At 29.4% G+C, this 10,645-nt stretch overlaps 1 protein-coding gene across 1 annotated transcript; it reads right to left on the reverse strand.

Moving 5' to 3' along the window:
• Positions 1-4,400: 4,400 nt before the first annotated feature.
• LOC108559561 (protein lin-32-like) lies at positions 4,401-4,997 on the reverse strand. Its single transcript, XM_017916882.1, has one exon. It carries the CDS (start codon positions 4,995-4,997, stop codon positions 4,401-4,403), a length of 597 nt encoding a protein of 198 aa, XP_017772371.1.
• Between the last annotated feature and the right edge of the window lie 5,648 nt (positions 4,998-10,645).

Consider the following 10,645-nt stretch of genomic DNA (forward strand, 5'->3'; position numbering starts at 1 on the left):
ATCAACTGATTTGCGGCCAAGTTAATCTCCCTCTGCGTCTCCTCGATCGTTTTGATTACGTCGGCGTCGTTGCGTTCGATCTCCAATTTGGTAACGAAGCTGTCGTTTAAAATCTCTTTGATCAGTTGCATGGTTTTCTCCTCGCGGTTTATAGGTTTTTCGGGGACGTTCGGCACGACCTTCTGGTATATTTCTGTTTTGATGCGATCCTGGATGGTTTCCGATTTATTAACTGACAGTTTCTTGACGACGAAAGGATCGTTAATCTGGCTGGGATGATGACGAACCATCGCCGGCGCCGTTCCAAATCTAACTCTTGGATTTGGAGGTTTGCATTGACTCAATTTGTCCACTTTCACTAAGGACTCTAAAGACTTGTTTTGCCTTCTGTACGCTATGTTCTTCGGGTCGTCCGGTCTCCCTCTGATTTTGTAGTAATTCATTGCACATTCGTAAGATAAAAATGGAATGTACGTGCAAATAGATTATTTTAGGAACGTCAAAGAAAATGAATTGTGACAATTGCGATGAGAATATTTTCGCAAAATATTTGAGTATACTTAATAATAGGTGCAGGAGAATATGCAACATAATAACGATGGGTTCAACGAGATCCCACGTGGGTAGTAGCAGGACAAAGAAGGCAATTAGTATCAGGTAACTAACCGTTGCCGTTGCCTTTTGTTGTCGCTCTAAATGCAGAAATTAATCCTGGATGGAAAACGTTGGCAGCGTTTTGCTAATTGAAATAGAGGCGATTTCCATCAATTAAATTCTTAGGTGGTTCATTCATGAACGCTGATAGCTATTCCATTCTTACCATCTTCACCCATTAACGATCTTCTCTTTATTTTTGTTTAACGGTCGCGTTTATTTTCACCGAAACCTCGGTGCGAAAGAGTTCTGTGATAATGTTATGCAATTAATACGGAGGGATCCGGTTCATCGTAGCCATTTACATGTTCTAAAATCGTATTTAGATTGTACGATAATGGTACATTTAATAACGCGTACAATAAACTAATGGGGCCGACAGGTGCTTCATTAATAACAACCCCCCAGACAGACACGCGCCTCTTTGAGACTCCTCCGTTTCCGTTGAATTCAATAGAGAGAAAACAACTTGATATTTGACTATCTCCTATATTTAATTATACCCCCCAACTCTTTCCTTTATTCCATCGATACGGTAGAAGATTATTTTGGAAAGGAAAAAGGCTAAGAAGGTTTTTTTAAATCGCTTTTAAATTGTTTCCACATATGCTATAAATCTTCAAGTTTTATACATTTTAAATTATTAACAATTCTATATAAAACACAAAAGTTTTATTGTATATATTTGTTATGTAACAAATGTATTAATAAATTGATCCGTTTTTGTAATCTAAAACTCTATAATTCACTTATTATAGGATTTTAGCTAAAAATTGCCTGATTTTATCAAAAAGTATTACTTTTTTTTTTAATTGAAAATATTACTGAATTTAAAAAAAATATATTAGCAAGTTAAATTTAATGTGTTTGAAAAGAAATCCTTATTTTAACTATGTTCAGGTAACAACGGGTTAAATCGATTTTAATGTCATTTAAGAACCTTCCTAAATCATTGTTTGTTCAATTCGGCAGGAACGTCTTCAACATCTTTGTGTTTGGTTCTCTAAATCTTTCACTGAAAAACAGTAATATTCTGCATTTAATAAATTTGTAACATCCATACTTCTTCCACATTTTTAATACTTGTTGTTTGAGACATCTGGATAATTTCATTTCTAATTCCTTGGAAGTTATTTTCTTCTTCTAGGACAAATTTTTGTCATATTTTGATTGAAATTGAATTGAATGTTGTGATTGTTCATGAATCAAATACAAATATTTTCTAATGATTTAATTAAACTAATAAGATAATTTACTGTATTAAAAACAAAATGAAGATAATTTAGCACAGTTAAACAAGATTTGTCGAAACTCAGTTTTGTTTGCGTGTGGTCAAAAATTTGAAACGATTATTGTCCATTTGCAAATATTGATTTAAAATAAAATCTATTGTGTAAATTCCAATTGAGATGCTGCTATTACACATGATGGCACTTGTATTTGCATCATGTAACCTATGTACACGAAGATATTATTTACAGAGAAAACGTCTTCGTATTTACATTTTTTTGAGATATTATATTTACCGAGAAATTCAGAAACTGTTATTAAATAAATATTCGGTGTGACAAGACGTCATCAGACACTCACGCCAGAAGAAGAATTCCTCGTTTATTTGAATTTTTTTCTCTTCGTCTGCGACATGTTGAATATTAAACAAAGCAAGAAAATAAAAAGAAGAATGTAGGAAATTGCAGCAACAACGAAAAGTATAAACTAATAAAACAAAACAAAAAAAAATAAACGAAAGAAGAAGAAACAGTGAAACTGTGTTATCATTATTATTATTATTTGGAGCGTGAGAATTGAGATTTGTGTTGTTTTATTAAAATTTATTTTGTTCGCGTGAAAAATTTTCATAATTTTATTGGGGAATTATTCGGAACAGCGGACAGATGATGCAATAAATATGGAAAAGCATTAATATTTTAATAAAATTGAAATAAGTGAGCGAAATGGGACTTCCGTGAACAGAAGGTAAAGTGGACAAATTTAGACTATTACAAAAATTATTGTTCGCAACTGCGGAATGTTTCTACTAAATTGCGTAATTTTGCATACAATTCCATAGACGAAATTTGAATAAGTTGTGGTGATATTAACAATATCATGTGTATGAAAATAGAATATTTTTATTTATTTTAACTAAATTATTGCTTTTATGAAACATAAAATTACTCAGAAAATTTGCAAGTTTAACATTTTTATCTTTACGAATCTATGATTATTTCAAATAAAATATGTTTGTACATATAATCACTTAAAATTTAAAAAGAAATTTCTATAATTTGGCCAATTTTGTGATATCTACTTAAAATCCTATTCAGACCAAATTATGAATCCTTTAACAAATGAAAAACTCGGGTTATAGTGAATCCGGACTGATCGAAGCGCGACTATGCGAGGTATTGTCGAATTTGTAAATATTCAATAGATATCTGAAAACTATGTTATGAACTATTTGTTTAAGTCAATTGTCAAAAAATTCAGAATTTGTGTGTAAAAATTTAAAATGGAAGTGGAATAAAAAAATGTTTATATCAGATTTTTTTTTGCTAATTAGTTAATAATTAAAAATAACATGAGAGAGAGAAAGTTTCTGTAAAAAAAGTAAATAAAAATTGCAGTTAATATTTCAATTAGAAATTATGAAATTTTTAATTATCAAGTTAAGTATTTCCAAAAGGTATTTAAATTGTTGAAAAATTTAAATATTTTGTTATATAAAAGTTAAAATTTAACGGTGGTTTTTATTATTGTTAAGCATATCATAGAAAAATGTTTACGTTTTTCTTGTGAACATGAACATGAACTTGTCTACATTTTTATAGTTTATGCGATAAAAGTATGAAATTATTTCAAATATCCTGTAAATATTATTAACAAAAAAATACGATATTAGTAATAATTTGGTAGAAAGAATAAAAAAAATGTAAAAAAACAACTGTATTTAATTAAAATAGATCTTTATTAAATAATTACAATTTAAATATAAAATTTAGTTTCGCTTTGTTGGATTTATGAACGTGGTTCATCAATTTGATTGTTTCGCTAAATATACATATGTAAAAGAACATAAATATAAGAGATCAAACTGCTGATAAATACAATCTTTGTCGTAATATACTATAGTTACAATAATAGTTTAATAAAAAATATAGTTAAATACATATACAAATATAAATAAAACCTACAAATAAATTTTGGTTCTGGACTAGAAAGTACCTGATCTATCTATACAGATGCTCGTGATCCGCAATCACTTACATAAAAAACACTATAAAAAAAGAAATAATGAATAGTATTTGGTTCTTTCAGTTAATTTACCCTAACAGATTAATATAACAGTTCAAAATATTCTTTCCGCATGAGTTTTTGGTGCATCGATGAATATTTATAGAGATTCTGAACATGCAAATCTTTCAGTAAACATGTGGAGAATAATTTTATTGGATTATTATACCGGACGGGTTTCGTCGAAATGTTTGTGAAAACTACGGATTTATCTCTTTATATATTTGTTGGAACAGTTAGTTTTTTTTCTACTTGTTTAGATGCAATTCCGTTTTTTTTGTTAAATAAATTGTGGTATTTTATTAATACGTATGGTCAAGTCGTTATTATTATTATAATTACGTGGGCAGTAAATAAGTTGGTTTTCCACTGCGGCGTGTTGCGATGATTTAAAGTACTGTGAGAAATAAATATAATGATGATGATGGAAGTAGATTATTGCGCGAGTCGTGTTATCTATTCATAGAATCTCGCTGCAGAAGGTCCATCAACGCGGAAATGTACGTCTGTGCCATTTGCAGTGTCTCGAACTTACTGAGCTTCTGCTCCGTCTCCAGATTGGGAATGACCTGTCGCAATCTGTCGAAGGCCTCGTTCAACCCGTTCATCCTCCTTCGTTCCCTTGCATTTGCCGCCAACCGTCGCTTCTTCATCACCGTCGGCGACGGTTGCCTCTCCCTCACGATGCACCTCTTCCTGCTCCTCACCTTCATCTTCGCATCAGGAAGATTCGTAGCTTCGAAGATGCCACTGCCATTATTGTTGTTGCCGCTGCTGTTACTACTATTGTTATTGTTGTTTGTACCTTCGAAGTGGTAGTAGGAATCCGCAGCGGAGGAGAAGCTGTCGAAGGTGTCCGCGTCGAATTGCTCGGGTTGCTCGCTTATCCTGATGTTGAAATCCCTTTCCAGTTTTATCGTTGCCTGGTCGTCGTAACGGAGATTCGAGAGATTTATGAAGCTGTAACTGGTGTTTTGGTAGTTCTCGTAGTTTTGGTACACGTTCATGTCTTGCGTTAAGCGACTCGCGAATGGTTTTATTACACTCATCATCGGTTCTGATCTTCCGCAATATATTTAAAACATATTTCACTTCGCGTTTGTTTAAAGGAAAAACTTATTTTCTTCTCTTATTTTTTTTTATTGCAGCTGGATTTGTTCTCCTCTTTAACACTCGACTCGAACTGAACTGAACGTGCGGAGGGTTAGATCGATGACCCAAGTATACGGAAGTGCGGAAGTCGAATAACTGATCGAGTCCGGGGTTGATACTGACCTGCTCTAGTCGCGTGCCGCTAGATTCAACACCCGATACCAACGCCAGGGTTGGCTTTAGTTTTATTCTTTTTAAACTCAACCCACTTTCTCGTACATTCATTCAAACTGAAATTTTATTTCAATTTTTTTATTTATTTTTTAAATAACGGATTAATAAATATTATATTATACTTAAGATACAGAGAAATTACTATATTTACTGTAAAAATCTCAAGTATATTCATTAAATGTTAGAGAGTAAATAAAATATTTCATGTAATTTAATTTCAAATATTTTTTTTTAACAAATTCAAGTTAGTTGTATAAAGATAAATCTTATATATTTCTGAATTCTGTGTGCAATCGCTGTTGCATATTTTCTTTTTTATTTCTTAAAAAAATCTCTTAAAATAAATTTGCTCAATAAATTTATTGAAAACACATAAAAACAAAAATACATCTTGCAAAAAAGTTAATTAATCTGTAGTTCTTCATTAATTTAACACTTTCAAGACACAACACATTTTTAGACTACTGAAAAACACTACTTCGTCAACTTAATATTGGATTGTATGGATTATCAAGATTCATCTCTTTCGTCTCTTGACATACCAACCAAATTAAATGGTAATTCCTCTTTCCTGTCCTATTAGGCATGTTCAAAAGATGATACATTAACTCAAAGAGTTAAACCTTTCTTCTCAAGAGTTTAATTGTGAATTTATAATATTTTGGTATATTTCTTGTATTTTCTTATTTTTTATGTTAAATAAATACAATAAATTATAATATGTTCTTTCATTATTTCATTATTTGTGTGTTTTATAAACGAAATAAATTATGTAATTAATTCTAAACGATTTGATCAATAAATTCTAATATTCTTATAAAAAATCATATATTTGTTAATAAATAGTAGAAGATGAATTTTATGAAATTTGGAATTGGATTGAAATATAAAGAAAACTGAAAATTAAATCTAGTAAATATTATACAAATATCTATTTCAGATATTTGTATAATCCCTTTTATATGACATTGTTGTCATTATTAGAAATGACATATCTGTCATTCATACAAATGACGTTTCATATTTATATAATCAAATCTAATGTTTACATGAATCTATCACAAACAAATTCAAGATAATCTAACCTTACTTAATCTACACGTAATGGATTTAGAACAGCATTTCTCATTTTTTTTATTTTCCCATCTAACATATTTGTTTGTAATTGTATTGTATCCCTTTTATTAACAGTATTTCACCAGTTCCTCGCTTTGACACTTGGTGACAGCTGTCATTTCGTGATACATTAAAAATATAACTCGATCTAGATCGATAAAGATGAGATCTTTCATGTAAAATATGTAATAACAGTTTCAAAAAAAAATGTTAGTTTCTTAAATGTTTAAGAAATAAAAAAAAATCTTCTGATCATAAGGCTATCGACCGCAATATTCCTACCCGAGGCTACTATAAAATAAAACATTATATTACATACAAATTTATTGTACCTATACACAATAAATAAAAACCTTGCTTTTATCTTATTACTAATAAGTATCGACGTCTGATTTTTGTTTTGTTTGCCTTCGACAATGACATTCATTGTTTGGCAAATTATAGGATTTTCAACAAACTCCGATCGGCCATCCTTGACCTTTTAACGATCCTATAAAGTAACAATTAAGTATAAAATTGGAAGGAAAGAATAGAAAGCGAAAAAAAAAAAAAGAATAGAACAGAACACAGACACTCAGATACATCTAGGAATTACGCGTGCTCGTTACTAGCAGAAGAAGAAGAAAATTAATACCGAAGTCAATAACCCCTTGTCTCCTGCAACGTGAGTTATGGAGTTTCCTTTCGACATTATTTTCAAGTACAGCACGAGCGCATCTAAAGATCACGACAAATCTATTTGGAATTACCTCCGTAATCGGTTTCCAACCGAAAATCTTGTTAAAATTTACTTCTGTATGTTTTTCGTTAATCGCTTCAGGTTGAGTAATAATTCAGTCCTCTTTTTTTATATATAATTATAATTCAATTATTTTTTTTATAAATCACAAATTTACTATTTTTTTTGGTTGTCTAAAAGTTTATATAGTTAATCATAATAATAACGTAAATACAAAAAATAATAAGTTAACAAAAATAATTTCATACTTGAACTAAATAATTGATATCTATTTATACAGTTAAGGGCGACTAATAGCCAAATGGTTAAGCGCCGGTTCGAATCCTGGTCAAGCCAGGCCCTTTGTGAGCCCTCTCGGTACTTGCTGCAATAGGGCCTTCGTTAATACAGATGGACAGTCAAATGAATGAGGTTCAAGCATATGGACCTTCACCCAAGTTGATGGACAATGGCAGTGTTAAAGATAGTAGCAGATTCACAGTCAAAGGAATTAGTGGAATCGCAGAGCATCAATATAATATAAGTTAACCTACAACACGACAAATCATCATAATGGTAACTATCCACCTGGAAAGATTATCTATTTAATGTCAACCGTGATCTTAACATTACTCAATGTTCACATTGATCAACAAATTGTGGATAAAATTATACAACAAAAAAAATATGCAGTGTGACTTTGTGAAATCAAGAAAAAAGATTTATTACATATTGTATAAGTTGTAAAGTTACATTTAATAGATGGATAATGTGAGAAAATTAAAGTTCTTCAATCTATAAAAAAAATGTCTTTTATGGTTCATGAGAACATTAATTTAATATTAGATTACAAGATGTTTATTTTATCGAAAAAACGTTAGGCTTAAATGTTGTATAACATTTGTCACATTTGACATAAATGTCATTTATTATTTTTAGTAAATCTATGATTAGGATTTGTGTGTAACTAATATAGCTGAATTCTTATACAAAATTATTAATAATCTGCTATATTAGCGTTTCTCATTCTATAGGATTTTTAATGACAGCTGTCACACTGTGTCAAAGCAAGGAACTGGTGGTTGTGCAACCACATACATGTTGATTCGCGTGGTCAAAATATTGAGGAACTCTGTTGTAAACAATGAATAAAGAATTGTAAAAAAAAACAAACTGAAATTCTTAAATTTAGTAAATAGTATATATTTTTTTGTAACAACACAATTTCATTTTAATTTATTTTGTATATTCGTTAGTTAATTAAAAATAAATGTCAATAAAAAAGGAAGTCAAACAAAAAGAGTACATTTCTTGTATTGACATTTATGTCATTTGTACAAATGTCATTCCATATTTACATTTTGATTCCAAGTCATTTTTTAAACTAATTTATTTATTTATGTAACTAATATATAAAAATCATGCTAATTTAATGAATAAATGAACGTTAACTCTTATATTTGATCATAAATGTCTCTATTATTAATATTTATTAAAATCAATGTCAATTGAATAAAACTTATTTACGTTTGACATTTATGTCATTCGTACAAATGTCATTTCATATTTATCAAAATTGTAACCTATAATTTTACGTACAATTTTTATGTAATTAATACAGAAAAGAAAATTTTACTAAGTTAATTAATCTAATATAAATCAATAGCGTTAAACCTTATTTTATTAATTATAAGTATAAGATAATAATGCTATTATTAATCCAATTTATTTCTGTTTTAATTAAGTTTTAAACGTTTAATTGTATTAATAAATGTTTAATAATCCTAATATATCTTATAATAATTATGACATTTTTTATTGAAATAATTTAACAAACAATCAGAGTAAAAGATGTTAATATTTTTTTTGACAAAAATCATCAAATTTAATTCAGTTTTCTTGGAGTTTCGGTGATGGTTTTATGTATAGAATAATTTCTAAATACGGCTCTGGATTGTAGCATCTGTTGACATGGCTAGTATTTTTCGGCATTCTTGAACATATATCCACCTTATGTCGGTCGCACGTGGCGCTTTGAACTGTGTGTGTGTGTGGTGGGGATGAAACAAAACATACACCCTTAGTCAAAGCGGAGAACTAGATTAGAGTCGAAAGTCGCGGGAGCGCGGCGTGTGCCACAGGTCTAGGGCAACAGCTAACTGACAGATGCGGTAATTAAGTCGGGAGATGTTACGTGCACGATTAGATGGTGCGATTGGCCGGAGACCATGAATATTTATACGTAGCCGAAGAGTTCAGAGTCTCGATAAGACATTTCGTTTTCTAAACGGACCGTTGCATCTTAACTTTTCAGCATGCACTTCGTTAATGACCCATTTTTCTTATTATTTTTATGGTTTTCTTCTTGTTGTTGTTGTTAATTTGTCCACCGCTTCTCTTTTTCCACCTCAACAGTCGTCCGTGTAAAATGCTAATCGCGCAATTTATTACGAAAATTATGCGCTGAATTTTGAACTCGAGCATCGATTTCCATAATCGTAACGGTCAGAAAAGGCAGAGGAAATGAATGCTTGGATTGTAATTCTGTGAATATTCATTAGGAATCTATTAATTCAATTACATCGCTTTTCCATATATGTTAAACTATTGCATTTTCCTCATTATAAAACATTTTCTAACATTTATTTATTCTTGTCCGGCGCTGAACTCTGTATGCAATTAATTCCTGGGATTCGCGTCTTCGGAATTTGTCTACTCTTTTTTTGTGAGTGTGTGTGTTAAGCGTATAATTAATTCGGGTATGTCCTCAAACAGGATTCAAATCTCGAGGTGTAATGTAATCGATAAGCTGTTTGATTTTATATTGAACTCATACAAGATTTATATTATGTAAAGAATTCATATCTATGAATACTAAAATTTAAGATATTTATTTATATACAACCTTATACGATCATTGATTTATGTAACGAAATAGAAGACATACACATTTTTTTTTAGTTAAAATATTATTTATTGCCTCCATTAAATTATTACATTCAGTTCAATATTTTCAAGGTCAATATATACATTTTATAGTTAAATTCTCACAATATCTTTTTATAACTTTAATTAATCTAATATTTAAGAGAAAATTTCTTAACAACTGTGTGTTAAATATTTTTATTAGATTTTGATATAAAACTAATAACAAAAAAAATAATCATTCGAAAATATTACATATTTAAATTAGTTTTTCACAAAAAAAACTGGTGAAATTAACAAATTTTAAGATTTTACTTATTAAACTGAATTTAATTAATAGACTAATTTTGTTGAAATTGAATAATTCGTAAATTAATACAATTAATATGTAATGAATATAATCCTAATATGTTAAATAAGAATAATAATGACAATTTTCAATAAAATAATTTAACAAAAAATCAGAGTAAAATATTTTTTTTTTACAAAATATATCTAAATATTAGAAAATTTTACATAAAAATGAAAAATTCCATTAATTTAGTAATTTCTTAATTGGAATATTAAATTGATTATTTAAATATTTTTCTAAATGAAAAATTTCAGTATTTT

The sequence above is a fragment of the Nicrophorus vespilloides genome, unplaced genomic scaffold (genome assembly GCF_001412225.1).
Source record: "Nicrophorus vespilloides isolate i.1.1-1 unplaced genomic scaffold, Nicve_v1.0, whole genome shotgun sequence".
Taxonomy (NCBI): Eukaryota; Metazoa; Arthropoda; class Insecta; order Coleoptera; family Silphidae; genus Nicrophorus; species Nicrophorus vespilloides.

Bases quoted from the DNA above. Each gene is read 5' to 3' on its own strand.
- LOC108559561 (XM_017916882.1), bottom strand. From the start codon at position 4,997: ATGAGTGTAATAAAACCATTCGCGAGTCGCTTAACGCAAGACATGAAC.